The sequence below is a fragment of the Hemitrygon akajei genome, chromosome 1 (genome assembly GCF_048418815.1).
Source record: "Hemitrygon akajei chromosome 1, sHemAka1.3, whole genome shotgun sequence".
Taxonomy (NCBI): domain Eukaryota; kingdom Metazoa; phylum Chordata; class Chondrichthyes; order Myliobatiformes; family Dasyatidae; genus Hemitrygon; species Hemitrygon akajei.
In genome coordinates this window covers 135,556,983-135,576,191 of record NC_133124.1, presented here as the reverse complement: position 1 = coordinate 135,576,191, position 19,209 = coordinate 135,556,983, and the positions used below count along the sequence as shown (strand labels likewise).

At 40.0% G+C, this 19,209-nt stretch overlaps 1 protein-coding gene across 3 annotated transcripts in view; it reads right to left on the bottom strand.

Moving 5' to 3' along the window:
• rims2a (regulating synaptic membrane exocytosis 2a) overlaps positions 1 to 19,209 on the bottom strand; it is a 1,051,530-nt gene that overhangs the window by 642,102 nt on the left and 390,219 nt on the right. For 2 of the 3 annotated variants that reach the window (XM_073052005.1, XM_073052014.1), the window contains exon 1: positions 8,865 to 9,194. In XM_073052005.1, coding sequence (XP_072908106.1) covers positions 8,865 to 9,082 — 218 coding nt within the window. In that variant the 5' untranslated portion in view covers positions 9,083 to 9,194. Of the gene's footprint in view, positions 1 to 8,864; positions 9,200 to 19,209 lie in introns of those variants that run through there. The other variant, XM_073052040.1, reaches the window with a different exon arrangement.

The following is a 19,209-nucleotide window of genomic DNA, read 5'->3' as shown; positions in this document are numbered from 1 at the left end:
GCATGGAGGAGACTGTGTGTCAGTGTATGAGTGAGTATGAGTGTGAATGTGAGTGAGTGTATGAGCAAGTGTGAGTAGAATGGTGCTGCATATTTTTAACCTATGATAATATTTTTATGATAGTCAATACGTAATCATTATCTAAATAATATTGAAAATAACAAAATGATGTATCAGATTTCATTAGTTCATTTTGAAACAACAATTTTATGTTAGAATTTCTGTAATAAAGTCAGAGGGATAGAACATGGAAGAAGGTCCTTCAAGCCATTGAAGCCAAGCCAACCAGTAACAGCCCAATTACACTTATCCCATCATTTTTTACTCTTCCCACTTTCGTATCAGCTCCCATCAGATCACATCTACTGCACACTTCAGGGAATTTACAGCTACCAACTCACACATCATTGGGATGTTGGAGGAAAGCAGAGAAACTGCAAGAAGCAAACTCTACACGGACAACACTTGATTAGGGTTGAACCCAGGCCTTTAACATCATGAGACAGCAGCTCGACTAGCTGGACTACTGTTCAGTAATTTTCCACTATCACTAAACACTCCTCTATCCTGATGATCTGCTCACCTGTACCATCGGCAGTTATTTTCCACAGCAAGGGAAGGAGACAAATTCTTTCAATGTAGTATGCAAAACAAAGGTGCAACAGGAATTTTCTGAAGTGCTAACATCCCTTGAGGGACTGTTTCTATTTTGGACACTCCGAGTTTGCCGTTTGGGACAGCACGCGCACATACACACACATATCCACACATCCACACATGCACACGCACACATGCACACACACGCGTACACATACACACATCTATAATTCATTCCTATTGAGGTACTGTTCCATAATGAACACATTTGTTGATTAAGTCCAAAGTGTATCACAAAAACACACTGTTTAGCTAATGTCTCATGTACTTATTTAAACAGACCGTGCAAGAATATGATGACTTACTGCAAGCTGCTCCCTGCAGATCCACTCATTACTCTGTTATAAACATTCTACTCCTTTTACTTTAAGTTCTATGTCTTGAAGATGACATTGCACCTTATTGTCTACCTGCACTGTACTTCCTCTGTAACTGTAACACTCTGCTCTGCAATCTGTCATTGTTTTCCCCAGTGCCGCCTCAATGCACTGTTATAATGACTGGATCTGTATGAGCAGTTTGCAAGTTCATCACTGCACCTCGGTACAGATGGTAACAATTTACGAACTCTGACAACACGTTTACTCTGAGTACATTGGATATAGATACCCTCGAGTGACGAACAGTCGAACAGTTAATAAATCAGAACTCTAAGGCATGGTTAATATATTAATTTGAGAGCAAGGCTGAGGGTTCATGACAATAGCAGGAAGACAAAAGAGACTGCTGATCGAAGACTTTTGCCTTCACAGAGGCTGTTTGAAATGCTGAATCTTCCTAGTGTTCTTTTTCTGTGTTGAAGATTCTTATTACATAGGAGGAGGCCATTTGGCCTATCAATGGCAGATATTCATACAATCCCATCAAGCCTATTCCACTACATATTTCACTGCAACCTTAATGTATATTACGACATAGAAGCAGAGTTAGGCCCATTTAGCCCATTGCCTCTGCTGTGCTAATCCTTTATGGCTGATCCATTCTCCTGGCATCTTCCTGCAACCTTTGATGCCCTGACTTATCAAGAACCTATCAAACATCTGCTTTAAATATACTCAATGACTTGGCCTCCACAGCCACCTGTGACAATGAATTCCACAGATGCACCACCCTCTGGCTAAAGAAATTCCTCCTCATCTCTGTTCTAAATGGACATTATTCTGAAGCTGTGCCCTCTAGTCCTAGACTTACCCTCTATAGGAAACATCCTGTCCACATCCACGTTATCTAGGCCTTACAATATTTTATCGGTTTCAATAAGATCCCCTCTCATTCTTCTACACTTCAGCGAGTATAGGCCCAGAATCATCAAATGCTCCTCCTATATTAACCCTTTCATTCCTGCAATTATTCTCCTCTGGACCTTCTCTAAAGCCAGCACATCTTTTCTTCAATAAGGGGTCCAAACTTCTCACAATAGTCCAAGTGTGGTCTGACCAATGTTTTATGAAGTCTCAGCACCACATCCTTACTCTTATATTCTAGTCCACTCAAAATGAATGCTAACATTGCATTTGCCTTCCTCACCACCAACTCAAGCTACAAGATAACCTTTAGGGAATCCTGCACAAGGAATTCCAAGTCCCTTTGCACCTCTGATTTTTGATCTTTCTCCCTGTTTAGAAAATAGTCATAAAAAAACCAATAAAAAAAAAGAAAATAGTCTACACTTTTATTCCTTTTACCAAAGTGCATGACCATACACTTCCCAACACTGTATTCCATCTGCCACTTCTTTGCCAAGCCTGTTTAAGTTCTTGTTTCCTCAACACTACCTACCCCTCCAGTAAACTTGGCCGTTAATTTCATCATCCGAATCATTGACACATAATGTGAAAAGTAGTGGTCCCAGTACTGAACCCTACAGAACATCACCTGTCACCAGCAGCCAATCGGATTAGGGCCCTTTATTCCCACTCTTTGCCTCCTGCCAGTCAGCCAACCCTCTATGCATGCTAGTATCTTTCGTTTAATACCATGGGCTCTTATCTTATTAAGCAACCTCATGCGTGACACCTTGACAAAGGCCTTCTGAAATCCAAGTAAACAACATTCACTGACTCTTCTTTGTCTATCCTGTCTGTCATTTTTTCAAAGAATTCCCACAGATTTGTCAAGCAAGATTTCTCCTTAAGTAAGCCATGCTGGGATCCTGTACCAACCTGATTTTGCCAATCTGCCTGCAGATTGAAATCCACCAGGACTATCATATCATTGCCAATATTACATGCCTTTCTATCTCCGCTTGTAAATTGAAGCCCACGTCCTGGCTACTGTTCAGAAACTTGTATATAACTCCCATCAGGGTCTTTTTACCCTCGCAGTTTCTCAACTCCACCCACAAGGATTCTAGATCTTCCAGTCCTATGGCACCTCTTTCTAAAGATTCAATTTCATTGTTTACCAACAGAGCATCCCACCTCCCTCTGCCTACCTGCCTGTCCTTTCAATACAACGTGTATCCTTGGATGTTCAGCTCCCAATTATGATCTTCTTTCAGCCATGACTCAGCGATGCCCACATCAAACCTCTGAATCTCTAAGTGTGCTACAAAATGATCTACTCTATATACTGCATGCATTCAAACATAACACCTTCAGTCCCGTATTCATCAATCTTTTTGACTTAGCCCTGATGTTACACTCCAAATCATCCCACTGACTATCATCTGCCTGTCCTTCCTCACAGTTTCACTATATAATGCATCAACTTGTACACCAACTGCCCTATCATCAGCACTATCACTCTGGTTCCCATCCCCCTGCAAATAAGTTTAAAATTTCCCCAACAGATATGAAAAACTTGCCCACAAGGATATTGGTCACCCTCAAATTAAGTGTAACCCATCCCTTTTGTACTGGTCATACCTTCCCCAGAGGAGATCCCATTGATCCAGAAATCTGAAACTGTTCCCTCTGCATCACTTCCTCAGCCACTCCATCTGTACTATCATCCTATTCCTGCCCTTACTAGCACATGGTACAGGGAGTAATCCAGAGATTACTACCTTGGAGATCCTGTTCCTCATCCTCTCCCCTAACTCCCTATATTCACTATGCAGGACCTCTTCCCCCTTTCTACTGATGTTATTGATGTGCACCATGACCTCTGGCTGCTCACCCTCCCATCTGAAAACTTTCTGCAGCCATCTTGGCCCTAGCACCTGGTAGGGAACACATGATTCTGGTCTCTCTTTTGCAGCCACAGAATCCCCTATTAAATCTCCTATCACTATCCCTCTGCCTGAATTTACCCTTCCCTGTTGAGCCTCAGAGATGGTCAAAGAACCATTGGCCTGGCTGCTGCTGGTGTATCTTGAGAGGTTGTCCCCTCCAGCAGTATCTGAAGGGCAATCCAAAGTTGCAGAGGGGAATGGGCTCAGTTTCTACCTACTCCAATTACCTCTCCTGGCAGTCACCCATCTACTGTCTAAGCCTGCACTCTGGGTGTGACCATATCAGCATATGCCTCATCTTCAAGGCTTTCAGCCTCCTGCATGATCCAGAGTGCACCCAGCTCCGGTTCCATTTTCTTGACAATGTCAGTCAAGAGCTAAAGTTAGGTGCACTTCCTACAGGTGTAGTAACAGAGAACTCTGCTATGTACCCTGAAACCACACATCTGACAGAGGGAGCATTCTACTGCCTGAACTACCAACCTGCCTGAACTTGTCATACCTCTAACTTCCCAAGCTTAACTTCTAGCCTGTACCTGTTCTTGCCGAAGCCTGTTGAGCCAAAGCCTAGTCACTCTAACAATGTCCACTCCACTTCCACCTTACTTCGTTTTATTGGCCTCTGCCGAGTGCGCAAGAGACCCTGAGCTCTTTTTAAACCTTGTGCTGCCTGACCAACAAATGACCTCTCGCAATGACCGCAGCCCACCAAAAAAAATGCCCATTACACCAATCGCCTGGACCCACTCTCCCCAATTCCCCTCTCATCTACCTACCCAGTCAGTGGGACTGGGAGATATCTACATTAACTGCAGCAGCATTATGATGCTTGGCTTGTACCTTTTTCTTTCAAGTCAGTGAAAACCTAATAAGGGTTATATGTGAAAAAAACAAAGAAACTGGTGACACTACAAATGAGGAGTTTATGAGTCTGTGGCTAAATTAAAATGGAATTATGGGGCAGACTCAATGGACCTTAGGATGTTTCTGTACTAAATGACTCAATGGCACCAAATACTAGCTTTACAACAAAACAAACTTATAAAACTGGCATTTTTCCACCTAATTAGTAGGTTCGATAATTATTTTACTTTAATAACTCCTGCAATTATTTTCTTCCTCAAAGTATCATTGTCTTTTTTTACTGAAGAAAGATCAAAAACCATTCTGATTTCACTTAAAATGGAACAATTCTATATTATGGAACATGGAACAGTATGGCACAGCACAGGCCCTTCCGCCCTTGATGTTGTGCGGAAGTGATTTTAAAAAGTAATTAAGTACAGAACTAAACGAACGCCTCTGCTTAATAATGCCAATATTCCCTCCTTTCTTTACACATTCATGTGCGTAGATTGTGCCCACTAGGCCTCTGTTGTATTTGCCTCCACTACCAACCCCACCGAACATTCCAGCCACTCACCAGTCTCTGTGTAAAAAGGACCTTGCCCTTCATATCTTTGAACTTTTTCACTCTCACCTTAAATGCATCCTCTCCAGTATTAGATACTTCAACCCTGAGAAAAAAAAATCAACTGTCTGTCTATATCGCTTATAATCTCCCCTCAGCCTCCACCAGTGAAAGCAATGCAAGCTTCTCCAATGTCTTCTTCAAGCACAAGCCCTCTAATCAAGGCAGCATCCTGGTAAACCTCTTCTGCGTCCACCACGTCCTTCCCATAATGAGGCAACTAGAATTAGTGCAGTAGTACATTACTAAAGGTGTATGCCAACTGATCTGATAAAAACTGAAGAGACTAGCACCACTTTGTATGTAAACAAGTTACGTACAAGAGACGTAATAAAATACAGTCAATGGCCACCTTATTGTGTGTAGGCCTCTGTTAGTCTCAATAGACCATGGATTTGCGCCTTGGAAAGTTTCCAGAGCGCAAGCCTGGGCAGGGTTGTATGGAAGACTGGCAGTTGCCCAAGCTGCAAGTCTCCCCTCTCCACGGCACCGATGTTGTCCAAGGGAAGGGCATTAAGACCCATACAGCTTATTAGGTGTACCTTATTCGGCACACCTGTACACCCACTCATTAATGCAAACATCTAATCTACCAATCAGGTTACACCAACTCAATGCATGCAGACATGCTCAAGAGGTTCAGTTGTTGCTCAGACCAAACAGCAGAGTGGGGAAGAAATGTGATCTAAGTGACTTTGACAGTGGAATGATTATGATGACAGATGGTGTAGTTTGAGTATCTCAGAAGCTGCTGATCTCCTGGGATGCTCACACCTCTGGAGTTTACAGAGAATGACTCAAAAAACAAAAACATCCAGTGAGCAGCAGTTCCATGGGTGAAAATGCCTTGTTAATGAGAGAGGTCAGAGGAGAATGGCCAGACCGGTTCAAGCTGACAGGAAGGGGGCAGTAAGTCAAATAACCACACATTATAATAGTGATATGCAGAACAGCTCTTTGAATGCACAACATGTTGAACCTTGTGTGGATGGGCTACAGTAGCAGAAGATCATATTGCCTAGAAATTGCAACCCAATTGCTTAGAAATTCTAGTTCATTCAAAGGATGCAATAGATGAAAAAAGATACTGCAGTGGGTGGCAATGACCACTGGCCTTCTGTTGAAAATTCAAGAACCTAAAGCATGCTTTAGCTACCCCTTTTAGAGGCCAAGTTCAGGGAGACTAGTGATGAGGGGAACAATCAACTTACTGGGGGCAGGAAGTGTTGAAACCTAGTGATGGAAGGAAGGAGAGGTGCAGATCAGGAAGGTACAACAGCTGGGAAGTTATGAGGGAGAAACTGGGAGACCAGCATTCAGGGAGTGCAACCCTATGAGAATACAGCCCCGTTTCTCCTTCAGTATGCCAAAAAAGAAATCTTAGAAGACAAGAAATCTGTCTCCCCATGCAGGCTGATGCAAAAATCCCATTGAGGTACACAGATGACACACTCATCGGTGTTCAGTTGATACAAAATTATCCAGAAATTCACTGCAGGGGAAAAAAATCCCTGACACAGCAATAAAAAGAACAGCATTATGCAACTGAATTTCTAGACGTGTCCTCTTTCAAGGTAAAGTGAATTTGCCTTTTTCTAACACAGTATGCTACAAAACTAAGTTGATACGTACATTTCTGTCTTATTAGACCACACTGCATCATGCACTTTTTCACAATGACCAGTTAACCACTTGGGTGTGACAGACTGCCACTGCGTCTTTCCTCTCAACAGTGCTCCACTAGTAAGCTAACTAACATAACACAAACCTAGCTCTAAGTAAACAATATGTAGGTCTACGCTGCAGTGCCAATGATTTTGGGAGTCAAGTTCACATAGACTCCATGAACTGCAATAAAAACAGAGGGTTGGAAATACTCAGCAAGCAAGGCAGCGCCTACAGAGAGTGAAGCAAAGGTCAATGACCCTTCATCAGATTTCATTGTTTTAAATCATTAACCCTGTTCCTCTTTCCACCGATGCTGTCTGCTGCTGATTGTGGCAGCTCCCTCTCTTCCTTTTTAATTCACATTTCCAACACCTGTGTTTGATTGTTCTTCACTTCATCTACTGTTACAGATGTCACGTGTAAGTCTTTCATAAAATTAACAAACGCAGTAAAAGAAGAATGGACTAAACCAGAATTTATAAACACAAGAGATTCTGCCGGTGTTGGAAATCCAGAATAACACACACACACACACTGCTAGAGAACTCAGCAGGTCAGGCAGCATCTGTAGAGAGGAAGAGAGTTGATGTTTTGGGCTGAGTCCCTTCATTGGGACTGGAAAGGGAGGGGGGAAGAAGCCAGAATAAGAAGTTGAGGGAGGGAAAGCTAGGTGAAGTCAGATGGGTGGGGGAGGAGCAGATGGTGGGAACGGTAAAGGGTTGAAGAAGGAATACAAATAGGAGAGGAGAGTAGACCATGGGTGAAAGGGAAGGAGGAGAGGCACAAAGGGGGAGATGATAGGCAAGTGAGAAAAAGAGAACAGGTAAGAGGGGAGCCAGAGTGGGCAACATAAGGGGAGGATGAAAACAGAATTTATTCAGTTTAATTCTAAAAAACAACACAAACATTCAATAGATGCACAGGAACATTTTCCTCTTCTCTGGGTATGGCACCGAAATTAAACTTCTAACCAATAATTATTTTCTATTTTTTAATGATGTAGAAAAACAACTAGTCTTCACACTTCTGCACTTTATTTCAGCTAAGGGTTCTAAGAGCATCAGCCATTACTGAACTTAAGAGGAAGAACATAAGGGAGACAGATTTCTTAATGACTGGAATACAATGGGTGGCAGCTGGCTGGATAAAATGTTCTCTCAGGTATGCCAGCACAGACAATTAATTATTACTGGCATTCCTTTAAGGTCTTGCCTGCACCAGCAGTGACATTCAAAACACATCAGCAGAACCTTCTCATAGGGGAATTCTAGAGTGCATAAAGTCAATTTTGCTACATTTGCAATTTACTTTCTTAATTTACTTCTGTGAAATTACACAGAAAACAGAAGTTCATGCATGTTTTATACTAAAATAAGCAACTGTTTCCTTTTATTTTACATGGGAGGTAAAGTCAAAGAAATAAACTCTTGGCCTGGTATTTGTGGAGCTTCGAAGTTCACCTATTTGCCTCTTCACTCCACTTAAGACAGAAATGGCTCTCTGATTACCAGCTTAGCAGTTGAGTTAAAATCAGTTTAATAACTTCCCATAATGAAGATGACAGGAAAGTGCAAATTTTGCCTACCAATACTAATGCAAAACAAAAGAAAATTTGCACAATTTTGCATAGACCAACATTATTCTGCACATGCAGGAAATCCAGAGCAAAACACAAACTACTGGAGGAACTCAGTTGGTCAGACAGCATCTATGGAGAGAACGAACAATGGAGAGAATGAAAAATCAATGTTTTGGGCCAAGCCACTTGGGTCATGACCTAAAACATCGACAGTTTATTCCCCTCCATCGATGCTGCCTGATCTCCTGAGTTCCTCCAGCAAGTTGTGTGTTGCATAGACAAGAGCTCTGTTCATTTTAATGCAAGTGCCATACCTGTCCGTGGGTATCTCACTGGCAGTCTGCATTGAATGCTGCTTCACCCCTGAACCATTTTTGATTGTATCTTGTCGCGTGAGCCCTTGAGGTCTGTTTTTGTCTGACGCTGGTGTAGAAATGTCCCCTGAGGGTAAAGGACCTTGGAATTGGGAATGCTCCTGTAGTTTTGCTTTCTTTTCCTGTGGCGCTTCTTCATTCGTGTGGGCCAGTCCCATCGTGGACTCTATCAGATCGGACTCCTGCGGTGCGTTTGGTCCACTGCTGTAGAACCAGGCCCCTGACTTTGTGAGGATTTCCTGTTGTTTTCGGCACAAGTTACACACCCACATCACCTAAGACAAGAAAATTAGGTTATTCTGAGTACGGTAACTGACATAATTCCAAAAACAAGATATTAGCTCTTCTGAATAAATATAAGTTAAGTTTAAACCTGCTGTCAAATAAACTATTAATCTAGTAGATGTATATCACAATTAAAGGTGAATTTATACACATAATAAATGTACGTGATGTAAATATATTAACATTTATATTTAAATAGCAGTGGTTAGGATTTTCTTTCTTTCTACTTTCTTTACTGCCTTTCCGTCTTCAGCCAGGAATAAGCTGGAGAACTGTGAATTGCTATCAATGCCTTGTTATACAGATTTGTCTATAAATCAATCCAAACATGGCAAATCCATCTACTGTAAATAGACAAGACGGGATGTCAGCTAAAATTGCACTTCAAGCCTAATTTCAATCCCAATCTACTATGCTTAACTTTTCTGATCAAAAGTAATACAAGACTTGAAAACACTACCTCGAGTATTAAAAAATGCCTGTATACTGCATATCAAATTCTGTCATGTACTTATATCTTGTTCAAAAGATATGTAACATGCTATTCTCTTGACCACAAGCTGAAGGTTATACCATTACAGAAGGTCAGAGTAGGAGGTGTATGCACAATTTTCAAAGTTCAAAGTTCAAGATTCAGACAAAACAAAACTGTGGTGCCCAATAAGAACATATTTGAGAAACTGAAAAAAATACTACCGTACAAGAAAACTTTAAATCCAGTTACATTTTTCTTCTCATTATTTTCTGACTGTTGCTTTCTTCACTCTCCCTCTCAAGTAGTATCAGAAATACTGTGTTTTCCAACAGGAACATTTAGTTGTGTCTCACGATGGGTGTGCAAAATGAAAAGATGGAGACGACCCACAAGAGATTCACAAGGATGATTCCGGGAATGAAAGTGTTATTAAACGAGGAACATTTGATGGCTCTGGGTCTGTGCTTGCTGGGATTTAGAATGATGACTGGGGATCTCATTGTAACATTTCCAATGTTGAAAGCCTTAGACAGAGTAGATGTGGAAAAAATGTTTCCCATGGTGGGGGACTACATATTCTCAGGGTAGAGGGTCATCCAATTAAAACAGAGATGTGGAGAAATTTCTTTCGCCAGAGGGTGGAGAATTTGTGAAATTTGTTACCATTGTCAGCTGTGGAGGCCAGGTTGTTGGGTGTATTTAAGGCAGAGATTGATAAGTCCCTGATTGGACATGGCATCAAAGGTTACAGGGTGAAGGCCAGGGAGCAGGGTTGAGGAGGGGAAGAAAAGGATTAGCCATGATTGATGGTGGTGCAGACATGATAGGCCAAATGGCCCTATGTCTCATGATCTCATGATTGCTCAGATGATCAGAAGGGCAGGGACTCTGTTAGTAGAATCAGGAGTGGTCTCGGTGTTTGGCGATTCTGGAATCAGTACCTTGCCATTAGGAAATAAGTTACTTCCTGATTCATCATGTTTTGTGAAGATCAGTCACATCGGAGAGGAAGTTGAATATATTAATGAATGACAAGATGGCGCTGGTAGTCATCAGTGATGTTCTATGAGCTGCCTGATGTGGCAGTTTTATCAAACGCATGTTGAACTTGTCCTAGTCGAGCAGTCTTTCATTGATTCTGTTACAGTCAATATTTTATAGGGTTTTTGTATATGCCAACAAGAAAATAAATCTCAGGGTCATATATGGATACATATATGTATTTTGATAATAAAATTTACTTCGAACTTTAAACTATTTGAGCTTTGAGAAGGCTTCTCAGCATTGAGACAATAAGGTAAAAAATGGTCTTGTGTGCACTAATTATGTGCCCGGGTTGAGGTCATGTTCCATTCGATGGATAAACCAGACAAATATTACTCTAGTATTATAAGCTGAAATAAGAGACACTTCTAAGTTATTAAGAGAATTATACTCAAAGAAATTTAATGCTGCACGTATCTATAGAATGCAACTTCTAAAAATTCAGAGGTGTCGTCAGTAACTTTTGATAGTTTGAAAAAAGGAAGAGTACAGAATTTTCAAAAGTTGAAACCGTAGTATAAATATATTAAAGAAGATACTCATACAGTTAATTTTTAATACACATGGTTAGTCTCTTGTAAAATGTTGTATCACTGAATTTTCAGAGCTGTTTTCCCATTCATTAAGTAGTTCTTGAAACTCCAAAAGTAATACTTAAGAATGTTTGCAAGACCTTCCCAGAACTTCCATCTTTCTTCTGATAAAGTTACACAGGTCAAACAACATACCTTTATTGTTACATACTTTCTTATTGACCTTACAAAGATCTCTACAGTAGGGAAGGATATATATTATGGATGATTTGAGCAGTTTAAATTCTGGTTTTAGTGTTTTTTTTACTGTCAATTCATTGTTGTTAGCTTAAACTCACTGATGGTAATATTTTGTAAATGATCAGATGCATGAATAGACAATTTTTGTGTCTGACAGGAACTGTCGAGGTATCGCAGCTGCCTGTCAGTTGAAAAGTAGAGTAATTGAGCACCACAGCACAGAAATAGACCCTTTGGCCGATTTAGTCTGTGCTGAAGAGCCTGTTTGGTCAGCGTTACATCATACATCTGCAAACTGATTTCCCTTTGCACTCAATGTCAGTATGACAAAGTAATTGTGGATTTCAGGAAGAGTAGGTCGAGGGAACACAGACCAGTCCTCATCAAGGGATCAGCAGTGGAAAAGGGTGAGCATTTTTCAAGTTCCTGGGTGTCAATATCTCTGAAGATCTAATCTGGGCCCAACATATCGATGCAATTACAAGAAGGCACAGCAGCAGCTATATTTCATAGAAGTTTGAAGAAACTATGTCACCGAAGATACTTCTAAATTTCTACAGATGCACCGTGGAGAGCATTCACTGTCTGGTAAGGAGGGCCCAGTACACAGGACTGGAAAAAGCTGCAGAAAGTTGTAAGCTCAGCCAGCTCCATCATGGGTACTGGTCTCACCTTCAAAAAACAATGCCTCAAAAAGGCAGCACACACTATTAAGGACCCGCATCATGCAGTACAGCCCTCTTCTCACTGCTACCATCAGGGAGAAGGTACAGGAGCCTAAAGATACACACTCAACATTTCAGAAACTGCTTCTTTTCCTCCGCCATCTTTTTTCTGAATGGACAAAAACCCATGAACTCTCAGCATTTCCCCCCTCTCTCCCCGCTCCTTTTGCACAAGTTACTTAATTTCAATATATATTTTTATTTTAATTAAATTTTCTGGTTTTATTATTAGGTTTTGCAATGTACTGCTGCTGCAAAACAGCAGATTTCACCACATATGCCGATGATATTAAACCGGACCGGATTCTGATTCTGATTTATGTTCTTCAATGGTATTTTGGAGCAGAAGGATCCAATGGTGGCAAATAGTCAACAGGATTAGTATGGCAGTGAGCAGATGGGCAAAACAGCTCGCATGGATGTGCTGAGCCAAAGGGTTTATTTTGATGCTGTATAACATAGAGACTTTGGCATTATTAAAGGAAGCAATATTGGCAGGGTACGTTCTGCCCAAAATCAGAACTCCCATGACTAAATGTACTTTAGTCTTAGCATGTGTGTTTTTGCAGTTTTTGCCATGGCTAGTGGTGGAAATCACACTCAATGCAGGGACTTTAGATTTCCACTCCTGACAATTCTGCTGGTGAATGTACAGTCTCTGGAAAATACAACTGAAGACCTCAGAGTATGATTGCTGTACCAGAGGGACATCAGTGACTGTTGTGTACTTTACTTCATAGAAACAGGGCTCCCCCCTGCCATTTTGGATGCACATGGCAACTCGATGGCTTCACCATTCACCACAAAAAACAGACAGCTCAATCTTTTAAAGGTTTAGGAGGTGGAGTATGCTTTATGATTAATTCTTTGTGGTTTACAAACATGGTAGTACTATGTCCTGCTCAATTGCCCCAGAACATCTAGCTGTCAAATGTTGTCTATTTTATCTGCTGAGGGAGATGTTTGCCATCATCCTGGTAGTGGTTTGCATATTCAGGGATTCATCTTTGAATCTGAATAATTATGCCACAGTTGTCACCAACTTCATCACGATCTGTGTGGATGAGTGTGCATCTTCGAGACATACAGACATACCCAAACCAAAAGCTGTAATGGACCAGGAGGTTTGTGGTTGGTCTGCTGAGAGGGTGATGTGTGGTGTTCAAGGCCAGTGATCCAGAACTATACAAGAGGTCCAGGTATGGCCTACCGAAGGCTGTGGAAGGTGAGAAAAGCAATTCCAATGCCATTATTAAGGACCCTCTTCACCAAGGACGTGCCCTCTTCTCATTGCTACCATCAAGGAGGAGGTATGGGAGACTGAAGATACACATTCAACATTTCAGGAACAGCTTCTTCCCCTCTGCCATCAGATTCTGAATGGACAATGAACCCATGAACTCTATCTTGGTACTTTTCCCTCTCTTTTTGCACTACTTATTTAATTTATATACTTTTTATTATAATTTGTAGTTTTTATTACTATGCATGGCAATATACTGCTGCTGCAAAACAACAAATTTCAAGACAGAGGCCAGTGACATTACACCTGATTCTGTGTGTTGCTGCCCTCAGACTCTCAAACATGTCCTCCCCTGGCCATTGTCCACTTCCAGGGACATCTCCAGTGAAGGCAGACCATCCTTAATTTTCAGTGGTACATTTTCCCTCTCTGTCCTCCAGCTCATGGCCTTGCAGATTTCAGACCTTATCTAAAATCTGTCCTGTTTTACCCAGGAGGGCACTAATATATACTAAATGTACTGGGACTCCAAGAGTAGCTGGGTCAACTCCAGGTCAACACCAAAAGTAAACCTTATTAAGCGAAGTTTCAGAAAGACTATTAGGGAGCAGCAGCGTAAAATATGCACTGTCTAACTTCAGGTGCTAGCAGGAGCTGTGGTCCCAATTCCATTCAGCGGCTTTCAGTTCGACAGTTATATTATCCAAGGTGATGAATGTGTTCTGATTTTACAGAAGTCATAAGTCACTTTTGTCCCTAAGTCATTAAATACTCATGAATCTCTCAATATTCCTAGTGTTGCCATATCTCCACAATTTTGTAATGATTAGCAATGAGATCAATAAGACTGATAAGAAACAACTTTAATAGAGGTAGATAGCGAGATACATAGATGTGGAGATAGAGAGAGAGTGAGAAAGAGAAAGAGAGAGATGAATGACTGTATATACAAAAGCTCCTTAATATGTAGAGGTGTGCAGAAGTCAGGCGATTGTAACTCAGAGAGGGCCTGTAGTATAGACCATTGGCACCCTCTAGTGGTCAACCATTCTCATTCTTTTTTTGTGAGCTAGAAATTAAATATAAGTTATGCAACTGAACCGGGGTTGGTTGGGAAGGCCAACTTTTAAAGGTGTTTCCTGTCTCTGTAAGCACATAAATTAATGAGTAAATACAGCATTAGTATCAAATAGTATATTTATTTCCAGGTTGCTAAATGCTTATGGTTCTTGGACTAGAGCACACAGCCAGAAACTTGCAAAAGTAAACTAAATCATTCATTTACTAAAATTCCACCTTTAATGTTTCTGTAAGCTGATATTGGACATTTAAACTGAGGTCTGGGAACAGTTGATCCCACGCTGTCAATCGCCTGAAGCTAACTCTGGTGGAACAAGTTAACAGAGAGATGGAATCGATGCGTCAGCATTTTGGATGTACAATCAAACTCCTCCATTTACCTCCTGATAATGTAATTACATTACAACCAGTACAACAGGCAGCAAATGTATACTACCAAGGTATTCAGCAGACACTACAAGAGCCCCTACAATTGTGAAAAGAAAACAAACACTAAATTAAAAATGAAAAGGAATGTATTCCTTACTTGGAAATTATTTCACAAATGCTCTATCTTCTGTATGAAGCAATGCAGAAAATGAGAAAATACAGAAGTAATTTACCATAAAATTGACCTGATCAAAACTTCATTTTAGCAATTATGAACTTCAGAGTAAACAATGAGCTGGGTGGAGTGCTGTTCATAAGTCAGAAGCACGCTCAAGTCAAGCGCTAATATGGCAGCAGAGAGTGGCCTCAGATGAGTCCAGACACAAAGTACAGAGGTCCTGGGCCAAGGGTCCTGATTCCATTCACCTCCGTCCCTTCAGCTTAACGTGATCTAAATGTGAAATGAATGCAATTGCTGACCTTAATGGAAAATTAAAGTCTTTTTGTTAGTCATTGTTTATTAATTTTACATAATTTTCAAATCTTTAATTATTTTCAGGAACTCGGAATTTTATAAGTCAATTATTTTGTTAGTTTTTAAAAAATATTTAAATAGCTTTGAACTGTTTTGAAAGATCAGTTTGGTCAGAGACATGCAAACAGTCTAAAAAGAGAACAATTTAAAAAGCCAACATGGTGTCTATCAGCCGGGAATCAGGATCCACTTCCTGAGGCCATTTTGTGTGGGGAAAGCCAAACAATGAGGTCATTGGAGCACTGACTGCAAGGTTTCCCTATTGTAGGAGCAGTGTATCTGTTTTTTTATCTGTATTACACTTGTGTTGCACGTTTATTATGGGCAGTTAGTCACATGGGTTGGGGCCTGATAGAACTGAAGAGTTTAGTTACGTATTCATGCTTTGTCTTTAGTTCAGTCTAGTTTGGGTAGAGCCAGAGAGTGGGCCGGGAGTGATATATTTTTATTGACTGCTTAAACACACTTAAGACTGCTTAAAATTGCTTAAATTTTCTGGAATACACTTGAACATTCTTGAATGTATTTAAGATTTATTTATTTATTTATTTATTTATTTATTTATTTTTTTCTCTCTCTCTTCTATATTACGTATTGCATTGAACTGCTGCTGCTGCTAAGTTAACAAATTTCATGACCTATGCCAGCAATAATAAACCTGATTCTGATTCTGGAGAAAAAACACTTGGCTTAAATACGTTTAATACGTTAAGACTGGTTAGCTTCATTATTTTTATCATTTCAAGACTGTTTGCTTTGTTAGTTTCTTAAAAAGAGATCAAATTTATTCTTTGACATTGGAACTCTATTTTTGGATGGATGGTGCATCGTACAACCTGTGCTCAGTCTCAAAGTGGTTTGAAAGTAACTGCTACATCTTCATTTGAGTGATAAGTATTTTAAAATATAATAGATTTTAAAAGAAAACTTTTTTCAAAAATATATTTCAGCTTCTTTAGTTGTATGTATACATTTTAATGCTTATTTTACGTTCAATAAAATTTTACATCCTGAGCTAAAATTTACACATTTTTCATTTAACTTTGTGGGAATTCTTTGTTGAACAAGCCTAAAAGCTTTATGATGGTTGGATTGCAGAGATCCTGTTGATTCGATGCCTAATGAAAATTGACGTTAGCCCGGAGATCACGAGATCTGTGTTGGCAGCTTTCTATGTCGTCAATGGTGAGTGCCTTCACCTTACTATTTATTGCAAAGTACAGAGTAATATATACTCTTCAAAAATCAAGGCAGGAAGAAACTGAGTCCCTCAAACCACTCAGATTGCATCACAGCAATTACGTTTTTAGTGTAGTGATTACCCTGCTGATAAGAATAATGCAAATATTAGTTCAAATCACACTACAGAAATTAATATTTATGCTTCAGTAGGGTATAACCTAGAAATTAAAAAAAGTATCCATTAGGTGGAAAAATCTTCACAATGAGCTAATACACCATTGGCTCATTCTGATGAAGGGTCTCAGTTTGAAATGTTGACTATTTATTCCTCTCTATAGATGCTGCCTGACCTGCTGAGTTCCTCTAGCATTTTGAGTGTATTACACTGGATTTCCAGCATCCGTACAATTTCTTCAGCTTATGACTAGCTCATTCTGCAAGGAAACCTTTTGTCCTTACCCACATCAATATATGTGACCTTTACTAGCCCCTTCGTGTGGCCAATCAAGCATCTTTCAGGTCATCCAGGAAGGACAATAGATTCTGGTCCAGTCATCAAAGTTCTCATTCCCAGGAGAAGGTTCGAGAAAAGGAACGTTCTTTTTCAACTGTATATTTTCCATGTGGGAATAGAAAATTTCAGTAATTCCCAGTCAATATTCCAATTCAATGGCTGCTATCCATTGCAAAGTTTTGATAAAATATTCTTTCAAATAAAATAACTTATCTGAGCAAGAACAGCTAAGACAAATTACAATTTGGAGTTTACCTTAAATAATCTGAAATTCTTTCTGATCTACAAAAGAGAACAACAAAGTAATTTCCTGAAAGTACAACTTATGGAAATACTGTATGTCAAGATATTAAGCAACTTTAAATTGCCATCCTCTTTAACTTCACATCACTCGAGAATGTTAAAATCCCAAATGATCATAACTTAATTAAAGATAAAATTGAGTACTTCGGGTAACATATTCCCATAGAGGGGGAAAAAATTAAGGCATTACACCTGGACTTCACGTAGGTAAATTGTTCTGACAATATTACCAATATAATTTAGACTGTAGATCAAGTGATTTCTCCAATTTACAGAGCACAAAGATTCTCAATCTCTGAATAGAGTGTAAAGTAATGAATATTGTTATTTAGTTGGATAACCTATAAATCCAGTGTCCAATATCATAACATTTCTGCATGAATGGTTTGATTAGATTGTTCTTATTCAAAGATGTTTATTTTGAATATTGTATGCTGAGAAAGGATAGATTATCTTATTTTAAAATCCAAATCAACTGGGGTTTAACGCTTTCATTTGAGTATGAAATTCAGATTGCTAATTTATCTTAATATTGTTTCCAGTTTTGATTGATTACCAGAACAAAGCAAACTGAGAACAGAAAAATAACTGGGTATTGTTCATAAGAATGCCTCTTCTATTAGTATCCATTCTTTTCTCTTCACTTTCTCTGTTCTGGAGTCTGTTCATCAATAGGTTTGAAGGACCTTTTTTGATGTTGAGTGCTGGATCAACCTTAAAAGCTAAGATTACTACACTAAAGGTATCCTCTTGAGAGAGCATAAAATCAGTGGCCACTTTATAAGTTGCAGGAGATATCTCTTAAATGTGGCCATGGAGTGCATGTTTGTGATCTTCTGCTGCTGCGGCCCATCCACTTCAAGGTTCAATGTGTTATGCATACAGAGATGCTTTTCTGAACACCATTGTTGTGACATGTTTGAATTACTGTTGCCTTCCTATCAGCTTGAAACAATCTAGCCATTCTCCACTGACTTTTGTCATTAACAAGACAATTTCACCCGTTGAATTGCCATTCCCTGAATTTTTGTTTCGTTTCTTGCACCATTTTCTGTAAACTCTAGACACTGCTTTGCACTGAAATTCTAGAAGATCAGCAGTTTCTGAAATACTTAAACCACCCCATCTGGTACCAACAATCATTCCACAGTCAGTCAATAGATCAAATTTCTTCCCCATTATGATGTTTGGTCTGAATGAATACTAACCTCTTAACCATGTCTGCATGCTATTACATATATTGAGTTGCTGCCATATGATTGGCTAATTAGAAACTTGCTTTAATGAACAGGTATACAGCTAAAGTGGTGTTTGAGTGCATGTTGGGCTGACACGGTAGTGCAGTGGTTAACAAAATCGTTTGACAGTGTCAGCAATCACCGTATGGGGTTCGATTCCCACCACTGCCTGTAACAAATTTGTATGTTCTCCATGTGATGATGTGGGTTTCCTCCAAGTGTTCTGACTTCCTCGCACATTCCAAAGATGCACGATTAGGATTAGTGAGTCATAGGTGACACCTACGGAGAGGAACAGAAATCCGACGTTTCAGGCTGCGCCCCTTCATTAGGACTGGAAAGGAAGTGGGAAGAAGCCAGAATAAAAATATAGGAAAAGAGGAAAGAGTACAAGCTGGAAGGTTATAAGTGAAGTAGGTGAGAGGGAAGGTAGATAGGTGGAGGAGGAGTGATGAAGTGAGAAGCTGGGAGGCGATAGATCGAAAAGGTAGAGAGCCAAAGAAGAAGGAATCCACTGGG